General features: G+C 45.1%; 1 protein-coding gene across 1 annotated transcript in view; it reads right to left on the reverse strand.

The window, feature by feature from the left end:
• The window catches only part of LRRC1 (leucine rich repeat containing 1), a 119,392-nt gene that overhangs the window by 39,970 nt on the left and 61,783 nt on the right, over positions 1-17,639 (reverse strand). The window contains exons 6-7 of the mRNA XM_010848707.1: positions 9,321-9,399; positions 5,289-5,378 (exon numbers count right to left, since the gene is read on the reverse strand). Of these exons, the coding sequence (XP_010847009.1) occupies positions 5,289-5,378; positions 9,321-9,399 (169 nt within the window). The remainder of the gene's footprint in view (positions 1-5,288; positions 5,379-9,320; positions 9,400-17,639) is intronic.

Genomic DNA, 17,639 nt, shown 5'->3' on the forward strand with positions numbered 1-17,639 from the left:
GCCCCCCTGCACGCCGGCAGCACCCCTGCCCCCGGGTCCCCGGGTCCCTCCACCACATGGAAACCAACACAGCTGCTCCTGCTGATCGTGGGAACCAGCTCTGAGCTTTCTGGCAACAAAAGCAGAAAGGGAAATGTGATAAATGTCAGAACTGTTATTAAAAGGAAGAAGCTTACGGTTCTCCCAGTGAGGCATTTTTTCCCCTAAAAATACGTATTTTTTAAATCTCTCTGTAATACCTCCTTACCTGGGGGAAAATAAGCGACATTATTTGGTAACAAGTATTCTTCAGTAGGAGGAGGGCATGGGAACCCACTCCAGTGTTCCTGCCTGGACAGACGAGCCTGGCGGGCTACAGTCTGTGGGGTCGCAAAGGGTCGGACACAACTGAGCGACTCACACACACACATTTTTCAGGAGACGGTTTCAGAGAAACAGGTTCTTTTCACAGTTGCTTCTTCAGTCAGCTTTTTATAGGAACGGTACAGCATTCAGCCCAGAAGGTGACTCTGCAGGGACAGGCTAACGTGGTCCCAGCACAAAGCTTCTAGAGCCCACCTGGACCATCTGCGATGTCCGTGTGGAGACCAGCAGCATGGAGGAGGGAACACCATGCGTCTCATCCATGAATTTGCCCAGCACGTCAGAGCCACAGCAGGGTCGGTCCAGACACAAAGAGGGACTCAGACCCAGAGCTCCACAGCTCCAGGAGACAAGGTGGACCCAGTGTACATGCCAACCACACACACACACACACACACACACACACACACTGCACTAGCCTTCTGTGTGTAGACAAAGGATCCAGTGCTGAGCGTGCGGGTGACCCAGGGATCAGGTATCTGTGAGTCTGGGATCTCTTTCATCTCTCCTAGTCACTAGGGAAGTTTTCACAAAAGAGCTAGAACTTCAACCACTAAGTGGGGGGAAACCTCAGCCAGTCTGGATAGTGAGCAGACAGGTAAAAATTTTTTAATTCATTTTCGTGAGAGGGTTTGAAGTGATCTACAGCCCAGTGAAAACTCCTGATGCTACAGTGAGCAAGCACTGCCAAGCGTCTGCAACAGGTCACTGAACCATGTTAAACACACATGCAGCAGGTTTTTAAATGCAAACATTACATGCAACACAGATACAAAACATCAGAAGCTAATAGCAGAACTGTGCTGGTACAAGCAGGGAGGGGCTGGCAGGGACCACCCACCACAGCCTGGTCCATACTCTCCACAAGAGCCGGGAAAGACTTCTAGAAACCCCTGGGGACCCAACACGGCAGAGTTTGAGAATCACTGGTCTCTAGCTTAAGTGACTCCCAACTATTCTGTTCCAAAGGGTGGTCCCACACATTTAAGAGTAAATCCTTACACTTATATTTATTGTAAGATAGATATATAGATACACTATGTACCCATATATAAAATATAAAAAGAAGAAAAATAAGTAGAAAATAAAAACAAAAGAAAAATATTCTTAAATATTTTATGAGAGATACAAAAATCTTTTGGGCTCTCATTAGTGAAAGCAATGAGACTGAAAATACTATATTATGTAGTAAATACTCTGTTTTACGTTTAGGAACAAAACTGACCCTAAATGATTCACTTTGATACTTGTTTAATGGTGTAACAAGGGAAAAAGACACCTCGCAAAGTCACACTGATCCAGGGACTTTGCTGGCAGTCCAGTGGTTAGGACTCAGCACTTCCACTGCAGGAGGCTCAGGTTTGATCCTTGGTCAGGGAACAAAGATTCTACATACTTCAGCCCAGCCAAGATATTTTCTTTTTAAGTTACACTGATCCAAGAACTGTGTCATCAACTGCACTTATTAAATCATTCATTAGTAATTTTAAAAAATTTCTTCTGATTATGGAAAGGTCTTTGCTGAAATTCAGCTGATAAAGTTCCATCATCCCTGACATCAAACACGTGTGTTCAAGAAGACTAATCAGAAAGTGTATTTTTAACAAAGAGGTTTTTTTTTTTATTAACAAAGAGGTTTTTAAACACCCATCGAAAGTCAGTCAGTTTCCTGCTTTCTTGTTAAATGCCCTTTCCTTTGAAGGGCCAAGTAATTATGGACGGGCCATCCCAGAAAAGGGCCAGCAAATCTGGGACACTTTTATTCTAGTGACAGAAAAATGTATACTTTTGCATGAAGTAGCTGGTACACCTCTTGGTGGCTTAAAAGATTTTCATGATCATTCCTCATCTTGTTACAAAGTATTGCAAAGATTCTACTGCTGGAGAGCCTTGCTTCATCCCAGTGAGCAGACAATGGTTACCTGGCTCAGAGCCACGCCCTGCAGGAATGAACCACCTGTGCCACGCTGGCTGCTGCTCATCACCAACAGCTGATGCTGCAGACTCGCAAGAACCCAAACAGCGCACTCAGCAATTCCCACGGCAGCAGCTCAAGCTCCTGTGCACTGGGGGGGAACTCGCGGGAGCCCCGCAGAAAGTTCTATATGAGAAAGACACGCAGCGAAACGCTACCAGGTAAACCAGCAGCTCAGCTTCCACACTGGACAGCTCTGAGCGTGTGTGGACGACACAGTATCTTTGCAAAGCAGTGACAAACGGTGAGGACAGGGAAGAGGAGAGGCCATGGTGATCTGAGAAGCTGGCCTGGTGCCCATCAGGTACCCCCCTCCCATGGCACGGATCTGGGGATGTTTCAGAATGCAATACAAATATTCAGTCTTTCAAAGTATATGACTACTTTTTCGAACAGCCACTAGCTTGTTAGCAGAAAAATTTTTACCAAGCTGTTTGGAACTGCCTCCTTAATGAGTGGACTGTTAGGTGCCACAAGGGGAACCAGGACATAGTCACTGAGGCTCTCAGGGCCGTGGGGGGGGTGGGCGGCTGTCCCACGGTGATGCGGCGGGGAGTTGGGGAAAAGCAGGCCTGGGACCAGAAGAGCCAGACTCCAGCTCCAGCTCTGCCCTCAATGCCCAAACGCCCTCCAAACTGCCTCTTGGCAAATCACACAGGAGGGAACAGGGTGCCCTCGGTTCCAAGGTCCTGCAAGGCTGCTTGTCCTAAAGGCTGGGCTCTCTCCCCCAGGCAGGACACCCCCACCCGGCCCTGGAGAATTCCACAGCTTTCTCAGTTAAGGCCACCTGTCCAAGCCAGGCGCCGAAAGGAGAAACAGGGTTCCCATCGTCAACAGAGCCTGAAAGGACCGACAATGAGGTGTCTGCCTCATCTGACCAAACCGGCAGGGTAACTCACGCCCGGCCCTCCACTCCAGCATCCACAGGGACAGCGGGGAGTATCCATCAGGTAAGTGGCCATTCAACATCCTTTTCGTGCTTTCTGCAGCACCTGCTATTTGTGCCCTGTTCACAATACCATCCTGTCACTAAGAAGTTTTCTGGTTACTAAATATTTAGTTAAATGCTCCAAAGCAACCATGTGGGAATCCTTTGGGAAACTGCAGAGTCCCTCCCAATGAGGAAGCGCTAAGTGGCTTCAGTCGTGTCTGACTCTTTGAGACCCTATGGACTGCGGCCGCCAGGCTCCTCTGTCCATGGGATTCTCCAGGCAAGAACACTGGAGTGGGTTGCCATTTCCTTCTCCAATGCAGGAAAGTGAAAAGTGAAAGTGAAGTCGCTCAGTCGGGTCCATGAAACCTGTTTAAAAACACACAAATGAGGAAATGGACGGAGCAGCCAGCTGGCCAGCCAGAGCAGGAGAAGAGGGGAGGAGGGGCTCAGAGAATTAGATTCCAGAGACCCTGAGGGCAGGAGGCAGGCAAGGTCAATATTTACATGGCTAGTGTATTAATTAGAAATCCATGAAACCTGACACAGCACGAGTGCAGGGCATGATTATTGACTGAAAGTCGCTCAGTCGTGTCTGACTCTTTGCGACCCCATGGACTATACAGTCCATGGAATTCTCCAGGCCAGAATACTGGTGTGAGCAGCCGTTCCCTTCTCCAGGGGATCTTCCTGACCCAGGGATCGAACCAGGGTCTCCTGCATTGCAGGCAGATTCTTTATCAACTGAGCTATCAGAGAAGCCCATCTTAGCATGTACTAAATCCAATGATTGCTGGAACACTTTTCAAATATGCATATTAACAAAAATACAACAACAAAAAGTTTCCACAAAAACATCATAATGACTGCTTTCTCCAGCACAAAACACTGCGATTTCCTCCACGAAGGGTGCCATGAACTCGGGGTGCTGGGACCTTCCTGTGTCTATCCTGTCCCAGAGCTAAAAGGGTGGAGTTCTTAATCATCATATATGCTGGCTCAGGGTCCAAACATCTGCATGAACCACAGAGAAACACAGGCCTGCAGGTAGAAACGGGGCAGCCAGCCGTCTCCCTCTAGCAAGGAGGGGACACGGTGGACTGCAGACACCTGGGAAGAAAAGCCTTTGCAGAAGAGACCCAGATACACTGCAGTTCCCAAAAAGCGAGCTTCTGTTTCATCTCAGAACTTAAGCAGGACAGGTAAGCATGAGAGAAATCGTTTATAACAGCCACACACTGGTCCACGAGTGCTGGCCAGCAAGGTGGGCTTTCAAGTGGTCAAGCATGAGCCACCGGCCTGCTTCAAGCCACCATCCATCCTGAAGGGATGGAGAAGACCTGCTAAGATAATTCCCTCCATCAGTTCATCCGTGGGAATGTGCAAGAGAACAGATTCACCAGCATACAGTTCCTTCAAAGGATCCTACACTTCTTGCCATGGCCATGCTCCCCGACCTCAGGAACCAGTATGGGGACTGAGCTGGGCCAGTCCCCCGCCCGCCCTGCTCCATCCCCTCCTGACACAGCCTCGCCACGCCTCGCCCCTCCCCGTTCCAAGCCTGCTCTCCAGACCACCACCCTCGCTCCCTGTCCCCAGATCCACGGTGCACAGCCTGTCAGACACAGCTGCTGTATAAGGCACAGGCCGTAAGTTTTCAATGAAATTACTAGGAGCAGTCATTCCTAACAGGATTTAATAACCACCTATATGACACACGCTGCTTCGCTTCAATTAACTACTCTACAATCCATCCGTTTATAGAGAAACACTCCAAATAAATTAGGTTCTCCACCAGTAACAAGAGGCAGCATCCTTTTTAATTATTAAAATTCAGGGGCAACCGGATGCAAAACACACAGAAGCTGGTTGTGGTCTTTCCTGAGGGGAAACTGAAGACTGGGTAAGCAGCTTTCTGAGTAGACGTAAAACAAGAGCCAAAAAAGGGAAGGAGGTGGAGCTGATATAAATGCCCATTCACCCTGATATAAGCAAACTGCACATAAAAACTTAACTTACTTGCCAATATTTTCAGGCAGAGACTGCAGTGAGATGTCATTTACGGAAAGACATGTCAAATTCTGTAATTCAGGAAAGCTTTCTGGCAATCTAAAAAAACAACAAAAAATGTTATAATTGATAAAGAGAATTGCATATATGGTGTATAGTGAACATAATTATAATGATTTCTTCTTCTATTTGCTGACTGAAATAACCTCCTAAAATTACATGTGGCATGTTTCTTGTCTTTCTAACTATAATGAAAAAAAGTAAGGACTTGGTTTACCTGGCAGTACAGGGACATGATAAATACTTGTTGATAAAGTGATCCAGAAATAAAGAAGGAAAAAATACAAATTGTAAGAATACAGGAGAAAAAGTGTCGTGAGCCTACTGAGCACTCTATGAAAGAAAACGGTAAAAACTTGCTGCAGCTGGAGGTGCCTAAGAGTGAAAACACTTTATGGATTAACAGAAAACAGAGAGAAATCTTAGCCCACAAGATTATCCTAAAACATAAGACAGCTGCTTCAGGTTTTTTTCCTGTAGCTTATAATACCCAGAGCAAAGCTACAGATTACTTACAATTAATCAGCTGACAGCCAATTGCTACTTTCTTAATATTTTTCTTTTGATTTGATCTAAGATGCCAATCATGTGAGATGATTATATGTTTCACAACATTCTACACAAAAAAGAAATTCTGTATACTTCTCTTAGACTCTACTGAACAGAGAAGATTCAAAATAAAATTATTTAAATACTTATAAAGAAAATTTACTTTCAATATTCCTATGGTTACCAATATTTGAGGCTTAAAAAACACCAACTGAAGGCAAAAAGATCTCACTGCATCTAAAATGCTGAAGGTCCTTATACATAAACCCGCTAAGATGGAGAAGAGAACACATAACTCATTTTTTTGCAGGGGGTAGTGAGGGCTTCTTGCCTTAGTGATAGCCTCTAGATTAGAGTCTTTCGTTTCTCTCCTCTTTCTAGATTCCTTTTTTAAAAAACAAATCCTATGCTGTATGACGTTTAATATAGAGAATAATATGAGAGTATTAATGAGGGCTTTCATAATCGATGAAATACATTCTCAGGAATGGTTTTTACAAAGTTGCAAACTCTTCCACTGTGGAAAATTCTGAAAAGAGATGGGAATACCAGACCACCTGACCTGCCTCCTGAGAAATCTGTGTGCAGGTCAAGAAGCAACAGTCAGAACCAGACATAGAAAAACAGACTGGTTCCAAATAGGAAAAGGAGTACATCAAGGCTGTATACTGTCACCCTGCTTATTTAACTTACATGCAGAGTACATCATGAGAAATGCTGGGCTGGATGAAGCACAAGCTGGAATCAAGATTGCCAGGAGAAATATCAGTAACCTCAGATATGCAGATGACATCACCCTTATGTCAGAAAGTGAAGAAGAACTAAAGAGCCTCTTGATGAAAGTGAAAGAGAAGACTGAAAAAGCTGGTTTAAAACTCAACATTCAAATAACAAAGATCATGGCATCTGGTCCCATCACTTCATGGCAAATAGATGAGGAGACAATGTAAACAGTGACAGACTTTATTTTCTTGGGCTCCAAAATCACTGCAGATGGGGACTGCAGCCATGCAATTAAAAGATGCTTGCTCCTTGGAAGAAACGCTATGACAAACCTAGATGGTGTATGAAAAAGCAGAAATATTACTTTGCCCACAAAGGTTCATTTAGTCAAAGCTATAGTTTTTCCAGTAGTCATGTATGGATGTGAGAGTTGGACCATAAGGAAAGCTGAGAGCTGAGTTCCTTGGACTGCAAGGAGATCAAACCAGTCCATCCTAAAGGAAATCAGTCCTGAATATTCATTGGAAGGATGGATGCTGAAGCTGAAACTTCAATACTTTGGCCACCTGATGTGAAGAACTGACTCGTTAGAAAAGACCTTCATGCTGGGAAAGATTAAAGGCAGGGGAAGGGGATGACAGAGGAAAACATGATTGGATGGTATCACCGACTCAATGGACATGAGTTTGAGCAAGCTCTGGGAGCTGGTGATGGACAGGGAAGCCTGGCATACTGTAGTCCATGGGGTCACAAAGAGTCGGACACGACTGAGTGACTGAACAACAACAATAACCTCTTCCATAGTGTAATAGAGGTAAGTTTTTTTTTTATCTATAGTTCAAAAGATGCAACTTATCTGTTCTGAATTTTTTCCAGAAACTACATATATATATATATATATATATAATTTTAAAACTAGCTAAAATGATCTTAAATGTAAGGAAAATATATTTTTAAGTGGCTGGGTTGCTTTTTTACTGGCTGTTAACATTAAGAGTCAAGCTAGTGATGTGATGGGCTACGCTGAGGAAGGCCAGACTTACGGTGGGGAGGGAGGAAAGCTAGTCTGAGCTGTCACTCAGTGGCTACATGATCCTAAATGGTCGTTCCATCTCTTGGAGCCTCAGCTGCTTCAGTAATTAAATCCGTAGGCCAATCCTAAATGGTCGTTCCATCTCTTGGAGCCTCAGCTGCTTCAGTAATAAAATCTGTAGGCCATGCTGAATAATTGTTGCTGCTGCTGCTAAGTCGCTTCACTCGTGTCTGACTCTGTGTGACCCCATAGACGGCAGCCCACCAGGCTCCCCCGTCCCTGGGATTCTCCAGGCAAGAACACTGGAGTGGGTTGCCATTTCCTTCTCCAATGCATGAAAGTGAAAAGTGAAAGTGAAGTCCCTTCAACTCACAGATTCTTAACTCATAATTCTTAAAAGAACACACCCGCCACATTAAAATGGCTCTCCTTCAAGAAACCTGGTAAACAACTGAGTAAGGCCTCTTATGATGCAATGTGTTCTGATCCAGAGTTTTGAGATGATGGTAAAGTCACATGTTGGCAGACATGAGGGGAAAAAAACATAAGAAACAGAAAAGGGGATTAAGCAACTGAAGAGTTAACAAAAAGCTTCCAGCCAGTATAGTGTTTCTCAGCTGCCTAACCCAGAAGCTGCCTTTAGCACAAGCAGCTCAGTTTGGTTCCACAAACACTAGTTGAGGGTTCTCTCCTTTCCAGAAAGGACAGCAGGGCAGCAGATACAAGCTAAGTGACAGAGGAACACAGTCCAGTCCAGGGGCCTGGGTCGGAGTGATCACTCACATGCAGATTTCCAGCGTTATGAGAAAAGTACCCAGAGAGCATTACAGAGCCCAGAGGAGGGGCCGTGGGAGTCACCGGGAAAGGGTCCTGCAGAAGTGTGATGCGTGGGCTGCATCTGAAAGGTGAGTGAAGGGACTGGTACAGCCAAAACAGAGGGGGAGGGAAATCGAGGACCAGGCCAGAGAAGGCAACTGAGGGAAGTGAAGGCCGGAAGGCAGGCCGAGGTCAGACAGAGGGTGGAGGAGACTCACAGCACGGTAGGGGCTCCCACCTGACCTCATAGCGGTGGGAGCTGCGGAAATGTTTGAGGAAGAGGGACAACCACACGGACAAGGATGGTCAGGAAAGAGGATGAGACGTGACGACAGTGGTGAGTCAGAAAGCAATCGGGCTGGAGCTTACTAGAACACTATTTTCCATAAAAATAAGCATTATTAGTAACATAAAACCGAAATTCAAAGGAGAAAAAACAGAATTAAAGACATACTTACTTCTTAAAAATAAGCAGGTACAGGAAAAACAAAGTGAAATAGGGCATTCTCCATACCCAAGAAGACCCAAGCAATTTTGAGTTAGATGACTCCCAAGTTTTAACTTAATCCCAATTTTTCTAGACACTTTAAAAACAAACAAAAGGAATGGAAAGGAAAAGTACCTTTCTTTCTTCCGAGGTTGCTTAGAGTCTCGAGAAATCTTAGAAATGGGCCCACATGGCCCAGAGACACCCCTGGGACAGACTCCAGAGAGCTGTCCCCGCACTGCTGTGTGGGCAGCAATTCAGTCACCGTGGCATCACAGGTGCCTGGAATCCACCGGTCAGTGGGCTCACAACTGAGCCAGGAGGGAAAAGGTGCCTTTAGTACTATGGTCAGAAAAGCAAGCAGAAAGGTTACCTAGTCAATGGGTTTCCGCTGAAGTCAGCGATCTGTAGTGCTTTACAGAATGAGATGCTCTCTGGAATTTCAGGAATATCTGCAGAAGGAAAGAAAACGTCTATCATTGACCACCGTTGTTAGCTGTTTCCATCATCCTCAACGTGGACCAGGAGGTATCTGCACACTACTACCTCTGCTCAAATGTGGCGTAGATTTCCAAAATACTTTTTCTACGTTTATATTCGCTTTCCCGATACAAGATATAGTCTGAACAAAAGCATATTCAAGCAAAACATTAAAAACAATCCCCTCCACCAAGTCCCATCACCTCATCAAAAGTCACTGTTGTCATTCCCAGGAGGCTTTTCAAACCCCACTAAGTGTTCATACGGTTTCATCAGTACAAAGTATTGCTAAAGTATGCATTTTTTACATTTGTTTATTTTTAATTGAAGGACAACTGTTTTACAATATTGTGTTGGTTTCTGCCACACATCAACATGAATCAGCCGTAGTATACACATGTCCCCTCCCTCTTGAATCTCCCCCCCACCTCCCACCCGTCTAGGTTGTCACAGGGCACCACTCTGAGCTCCCTGAGCCATACTGCAAGTCTCCACTAGCTGTCTATTTTACATATAACGTAATGTTCCCATGCCACTCTCTCCATTCACCCCACCCGCTCTTGCTCCCCCTGTGTTCACAATTCTGCTCTCTCTGTCTGTGTCTCCATCACTGACCTGCAAGTGGGATCATCAGTACCATCTGTTTCCATCTAGATTCCATATATATGAATTAACATGCGACATTTGTTTTTCTAGGTTCTAGGCTCATCCGCTTCATTAGAACCGACCCAAATGCCCAACAATCCCACTACTGGGCATACACCCTGAGAAACATGATTGAAGAAGACACATGTATCTCAGTGTTCACTGCAGCACCATTTACACCTGCTAGGGTGTGGAAGCAACCTGCATGTGCCCCGACAGATGAGTGGATAAAGACGCTCTGGTACATATATACACAATGCAACATTACTCAGCCATAAAGTATGCATTTTTAAATTACAGATTTTCTTCTGATTATGAGCATAATCTGGAAAATACAGAAAAGTCCAAAGGTGGGGGGAGGAACCACCAGCGTTCCCATCACACAGGGATGACGTTTTGTTCCAATGTAGTTTTTATTTGTCACACAGACACAGTGACTAGGTTCGTGCTTCCCTTGATGTTATTTTACAAACTTTCCCCCATCATTATTTTTCCAAATAGTCCTCCATTCTAGTGGCAGAAAAGTCCGCTGCCTATCTCTTCATACTCCATGTAACCAATCCCCAGTGGCTGGACATTTAGGTTGTTTCCAAGGTCCTGAGGTGATAATTATGTCTATGCTCGCTCCTGGTTACTTCCTTAGGCTAAGCTCCCTCAGGGTAATCGCTGTGCCAAAGGCACCAATACTGCTAAACCACGTACGCGGGGGCGAGGCACACCCTTATGCTTCCGCCACCCATTCAACGTCTTCCCCTCTTTCCTGTCTCTTACATTTTAAAAACTGCCTGTGTTATTGGTAAAACAGTCTGGTAACATTTTGTTTTCTGTTCCTTTGATTACTAATGAGGCTGAATATTTCCCCCCATGTTTACCTGCCACTAAGTGCTGTAATTCTTGAAATAAACCAAAATTGCTATTTTAAGTTCCTCTTGTTTAAACCCTGAGATAACAGCTTTCAGGGCTAGAAAAGGTTAGTTCATAGTATTTAATTTCAAGAATACATTATTTTGGACATACTAACACTAAGAAGTGATTCCCAGGTGGCTCAGTGGTAAAGAATCTACCTGCCAACGCAGGAGACACAGGAAACGCAGGTTCAATCCCTGGGTCGGAAAGATCCCCTGAGGAGGAAATGGCAACCCACTCCAATATTCCTGCCAGGAAAATTCCATGAGCAGAGAAGCCCAGCAAGCTACAGCCTGTGGGGTCACAAAGGCAGACATGACTGAGCCCACAACATTAAGAAGGGCTGAAATAGAAGAGCTTCTCCTTGTCCCATGCTGTTTCTTCCAGCAGCTCGACAAAGGCAAGCAGAGCCTAAACATACCTGATTTTTCTAAACTGGGGGTAAAGAGAGACAGAAGAAGTCAGGGGAAGATGAAGCTGCACAGTCATCAGAAGCTACATACAAGCTCTCAGTACAAATTTTAAAGCTGCAAATATTTAAATCTGTGGTAACATTTGCCTCACACAAGTCTCTGCCTTGTCGTATAAGTTAGTAAAGAACACACATTTCAATTTAAAAAATTGGTTGTATAAGGTAGTAAAGAACACACATTATTTATGGTCCTAGTTCATAAATACGATACCAGTATACACACACACGGACATGCACATACATACACACACACACACACAAACATATACAGATATATATTAATACACATATGAGCGTGTACATACACACATATACAAGACGTATATATGTGTATATATGGTTTGTCCACAGTTGAATCTGGAATGAATTTTTAAAACACACCGACATTTGTAGGCCCTGAGGCACATATACAGTGGCAAGACCCTTTATACATATGACCTTATGTAAACTAAAGTGGAAGTTGCTCAGTCGTGTCCAACTCTCTGCAACGCCATGGACTGTAGCTCGCCAGGCTCCTCTATCCATGGGATTCTCCAGGCAAACATACTGGAGTGGATTGCCATTTCCTTCTCCAGGGATTCTTCCAGACCCAGGGATCGAACCTGGTTTTCCTGCACTGCAAGTAGATTCTTCACCATCTAAGCCACCAGGGAAGCCCATTACCTTGTGTAACTGCAACATAAATAACTGTAACTTCCATTGCCCAAAGTGGACACTAAGGCTCAGAGATGAAGAACCACCCCCCCAATGTTAGCAGTCACTTTACTGAAGGCTGAGATCATGGCACTGTTGGGCATACGAATGAACAAACTAGTGAATGTAACAGAAAAGAGGCGGACTCAGGGATATAGAGGTCAAGCTAGAGGTCACCACTAGGGAGGGGTGATGGGGGAGAGGAGCAAGAGGTGCAAACTACTGGGTATAAAAAGCTACAAGGATCTGTTGGACAATATGGGGAACGCAGGTAATATTTTATAGTAACTATAAATGGAGTATAAGCCTTAAAAACTGTGAATCACTGTAGTGCATACCTATAACTTACATAATACGGTACATCAACTATACTTCAATTTTTAAAAAAAGGAAAAGACCAAAAAACAGAAACAAAAGACAGAACGAAGGCAGGAACCTCCCTCCGTTACGGGAGCAGCGAGGCTATCCAGGCAGCTGAGGCCGCCCGGGGGACGGGGCCAGCTGGTCTGCACTCCTGACTGCACCCCTCAGCCACCCAGGTGAGGCCACCCGGGGGACGGTGCCAGCTGGTCTGCACTCCTGACTGCACCCCTCAGCCACCACGCCGGGTCCTGCTGAGCAGGTTTTCTAAGGCTGAGAAAAGAGGTGCAAGGGATGCACCTGCCACCTCACAAGCGCTCGGGAAGGAGGTCAAGCTGACACCCACATGTACGTCATGTGGCAGCTTTCCGAGGAAAAGATCAAGGAAACAGAGAAAGAGTGAAGGCTTGTTAATTGGGTGGAAATCTTTAACACTTCAAAGAGCATCAGAAGCATCCCTGAAGCTCAGGATGATGGGTTTACCAAGGAACACATGAGCAGTGGCTGCCAGAACTCTGGTCAGGGCTGGTCTGGAGTCAGGGACTCTGAACGTAGAAACAGCAACTGCTGGAGAAAACAGATGGACCCAGTCCAGACAGAGGTAGGCGAGGTCCGCCTCGCAGGAAGACACTCCCTCCCTGGGCAAACCTGCTCGCACACAAAACCAGCAAATGGAACACAGGTCTCAACTCCAAAGACTGTTTCTTTCTGCCTTATGTGTGTTCCTAACTTGAAAGGAAAGCAGGCATTTGCCTGTAAAAATAAGAGCTTTAGACAAGGCAAGCAAGAGAGTGGTTTGAAGAGTCCTGATTACTGGTTTGCTTTAAGTTACTAAAAATATCAGAACAGAAAGCTGAAGACGGGGTGCAGCCACTCCTCCTTAAATGCCAGCTAAAATGCCACGCCCTCCAGGACACCTCCTTTGGCCCCAAGATTAGCTTGCATTCCCCTACTCTCAGCTTCCTTGGGCTTCAGCTTCCTGAAATCTGTTACAGTGGTAATTAAATAATTGTTTGGTGATGATCGATCTCCCTTACTAACTCTAAGCTCACTGGCAAGAAAGACCCTGTGGGCCTTGTCTGCGTCCCCAAGGCTGACATAGTACAGTTGGCTCCCAGGTTCCATACCTGGAGACTCTACCAACTGTGGATCAAAATATTAGAGAAAGAAAATTCCAGAATGGTCCAAAAGCAAAACTATTTACTCATGTGACAACCATTTACATAGTATTAACAACTGTTTTGGAGAAGGCAATGGCACCCCACTCCAGTACTCTTGCCTGGAAGGTCCCATGGACGGAGGAGCCTGGTGGGTTGCAGTCCATGGGTTCGCTGAGGGTCGGACACGACTGAGCGACTTCACTTTCACTTTTCCCTTTCATGCATTGGAGAAGGAAATGGCAACCCACTCCAGTGTTCTTGCCTGGAGAATCCCAGGGACGGCGGAGCCTGGTGGGCTGCCGTCTATGGGGTCGCATAGAGTCGGACACGACTGAAGTGACTTAGCAGCAGCAGCAACAACTGTTTACATTGTACTAGGTATTACAAGTGATCTGGAGATTAAAGTGTACAGGAGGATACACAAGATTCCATGCCAACACTGTGCTGTCTTATATAAGGGGCTCCAGCATCCCAGATGCTGAGGGATGCCTGCATTAAGTTCAAGCAGCCCACAGTGCTGAATGAATGAAGGAGTAAATGAGAAACTCACATTGCTAAGCCTCTGCAAAGACAGTTGCTCTCTCACCTGAGTCAGGAAATATCCCCCACTCTGTTTTTACCAGTAAGAAAACTGTTTGGTCCTAGGCCCCTCATAAGAGATAGTATAAAGCTTGCAGGTTATTCCCAGCTGAAATCCCCTTTAACTGTCTTCCCAGTGTTTTGCTCTGGATAAATGTTAGTTTTAAGACTAAACATATGAAAAAACTACAGATAAAAAGCCACTTCTCAGTGAGGTCGAGGCTGAGCACGAACCTCATTAAAAAACTGTAATTTCAATCTCTTCCCCCACACCCTCTCTCCCTGCCACGCACACTCAGTCTCCAAATCTTCTGTCATTCTCTATTATTTTCCCCGCCCATCTTTCCTATCCACTCACATTATCAGTCCAGTTCAGGCTTCAATGCTCTAGAAGACTACACTATTCTCTTTTAGTTTTTATTTTGCACTGGAGTACAGTTAACAATGCTGTGTTCGTTCCAGGTGTCCAGTAAAGTAGTTCGGTTTTACATATATGTGTATCCATTCTTTCTTGCATATAGGTTATCACAGAATATTGAGCAGAGTTCCCTGTGCTACACAGGGATTACCTACTCTATATAATACACTATCCTGCTGAACGGTCTCTCTGAATCCCATTAGTCATCCATCAAATCCAAAGAGTCACAAGACCGATTTGCACATTTTCCACACTTACCAGGTCTGTGGCATCTGACAAACTACTTAACCTGCCTGGGCCTTGATTTCCTCATCTGTAAAATGGCTCAGCAACAGATATTTTAAAATAATATCAGCATATCATACCTTAAGTGTTGCAGAAGTTCAGAGAAAGGATACAATGAGACAAAGGACACATGCTTTGAAATAAATAAATAAGAGGAGAGGAGCACAAGCAGAAACGTGATCCTGAATGCTGAGCGGGGACAGGGTCGGCCTGGGGCACAGCTTCCTGAACTCGGAGCATCAGTGCAGGAGTATCTGCGGAGAAGGCCAGAGAGACCTCTTGACAGAAGACTCCTGAGACCAGGCTGAGTGTGTGCAGTTAATTGGCCAGACACGGAGTTTACTCCTCTAAAAAAGCGATAACCACAGCTCCAGCATAGGGCTGTCAAAGGATAGAGGAGAGGCACACCAACAACAGGGCGCATCTCCTGACCTCTTGTTTTATACTGGATGGCGGTCAGTGGAGAGGACCACTGTTTGCCATTCAAGGCTGAGCATTTTTTTTTAATTTAAACGTAGTTAGATTTATAGTGTTGTGTTAATTCCTGCTATACAGCAAAGACATTCAGATATATACATATCTGATACAGATATGTACACACACACTCCCACACCCACCCACCCTTTTTCCTTCTCGGTCAAGCTGCCTGGGATACAGATCCTAGTTCCCCGACCAGGGAGTGAACCGTCAATCCCTGAAGTGGAGGCCTGGACTCTTAACCACTGGACGGCCAGGGAAGTCCCCTATACATTCTTTTTTTAAGTCTTCCTTCCCATGATGTTTTCTCACAGGATGTTGAATATACTTCCCTGTGCCCTACAGTGGGACCCGTTGCTTATTCTATACATAAACGTTTACACCTGCTAACCCCAACACCCAGCTCCACCCTCCCCAGCTCCCGCAGCAACCACACGTCTGCTCTTCACGTCCGTGAGCCGGTGTCTGTTTCGTAGACGGGTTCACTCGTGTCGTTCTTTGGATTCCGCATGTAAGTGACAGCCTGTGGTATCTGTCTTTCCCTTTCTGACTCAGTATGATCATCTCTAAGTCCATTCATATTGTTGTGAATGACGGCTGGATAATTTGAAGAAGAGCAGTGTGATTAACAGAGACGAGAGGATTGAGAGCTTCGCTGCTGTTTTAACTGAGAAGCAATAGTGATTAAACCCTGAATGAAGATTTATTAACATACAAATATGAGAAATAACTCATGAGGTTTTCATCTCATTAAAGAAGGTGCCCCCAAACTCCTAACTGCCAACATTCAGCTTATTTCAAGCTTCTATACAGATTTAAAAAAAGGTTAAAAAAAAAAAAGCAAATTTATTCACATTTTTCATGAATTCAAACAGGCTTTATCTCATGTATGTCCAAGAATAAAAGCATAAAATTTGATATTTATAAAATGTCTGAGAATGATAATAAAATTAAGTAATCTCTTCCCTACAACTTTCTTAAGATAACCTTCAATCTGGACACACCCTAAGCTTTCCTCATTTCTGAATCAGAACTGCTTTGAGTTTACTTAAAAAGTAAAAATACCTAATCTGCTGTTTACCAATATAACCATTACTATCACCTGTATCCAGGGGACTTATAATCAGCCCTAAACTCTGCAGTGCCAAAAATCTTCATCTTCACCACCACTAAGCGGACAACCACCCTGGCACCAAGAGCCCAGGGGCTTCTGAGAGAGAACACGCTTCTCCCGCAGATTCTGTCATTTAGAAAGTGATCCAGAAGGACAGGGCTGCCCTTCCTGGTACTCCTTTTCTCAGCAACCACTTTTAACACATCAGGATGCGGTTCCACCTTCCGCAGCCCCCTAACCTACAAGAGGAATACAGAGGCTTAGTCTATATCCCTCGACAAGGGATCGGACGCCCAGGAGCCTGAAGGCGGACCAGCACCTCTCCTGAAAAGCTTTAACCATCGCAGGGCCCGCTGTGTGATGGACTCAGGCTGGACTGTGTGACCTCGTGGTTCCTTCAACGTCTGTGGAGTACAGAACCTTCCAGGGCCTTTCCTTTCATGGAGAACTGCATGCAGACAGCCTGCCCAGTCTGTGACCACAGTCCCTGTGCACAGAAGCCCAAGTTCTTTTTGAATAAATGGCATTTCTCACTGGTTCTATATAAAGAGCATCTCTTCTCCTGGGCTCAAGACCTGTATGATGTCTGCAGTTATAGTACTAGGCTCTCTCCACTGAGAAGACTGTGACATTCAAAGCAAAAAGAAAGCCTTACATATGTGGTAGCTGTTCCTGTTGGCTCAGCTGGTAAGGAATCTGCCTGCAATGCCAGAGACCCAGGTTAGATCCCTGGGTCAGGAAGATCCCCCAGAGAAGGGAATGATTACCCACTCCAGCATTCTTGCCTGGAGAATTCCAGGGACAGCGGAGCCTGGCAGGCTACAGTCCATGGGGTCACAAAGAGCTGGACACAACTGAGCGACTAACACTTTCACACTTTTCTCTAAGAGTATCTAATCTGTGTTAATTGATTAAAAATTGGAAGGAGAGCATTTAAAGGAGAACTGAAAGGCTTAAAGAAAGCAAATTATGATCAACATCACATAATTTGGTAAAACTGAATAACATTTTAAAACTCAGGACACACTCCATGGAAGGCTGGTAAGTTGAAGATTTATTACTGGACATGGAGCAAGAGCCGTGTCAGTCACTGTCTGCACGGA

This window comes from Bison bison, unplaced genomic scaffold, assembly GCF_000754665.1.
Source record: "Bison bison bison isolate TAMUID 2011002044 unplaced genomic scaffold, Bison_UMD1.0 scf7180017864270, whole genome shotgun sequence".
Classification (NCBI taxonomy): Eukaryota; Metazoa; Chordata; class Mammalia; order Artiodactyla; family Bovidae; genus Bison; species Bison bison.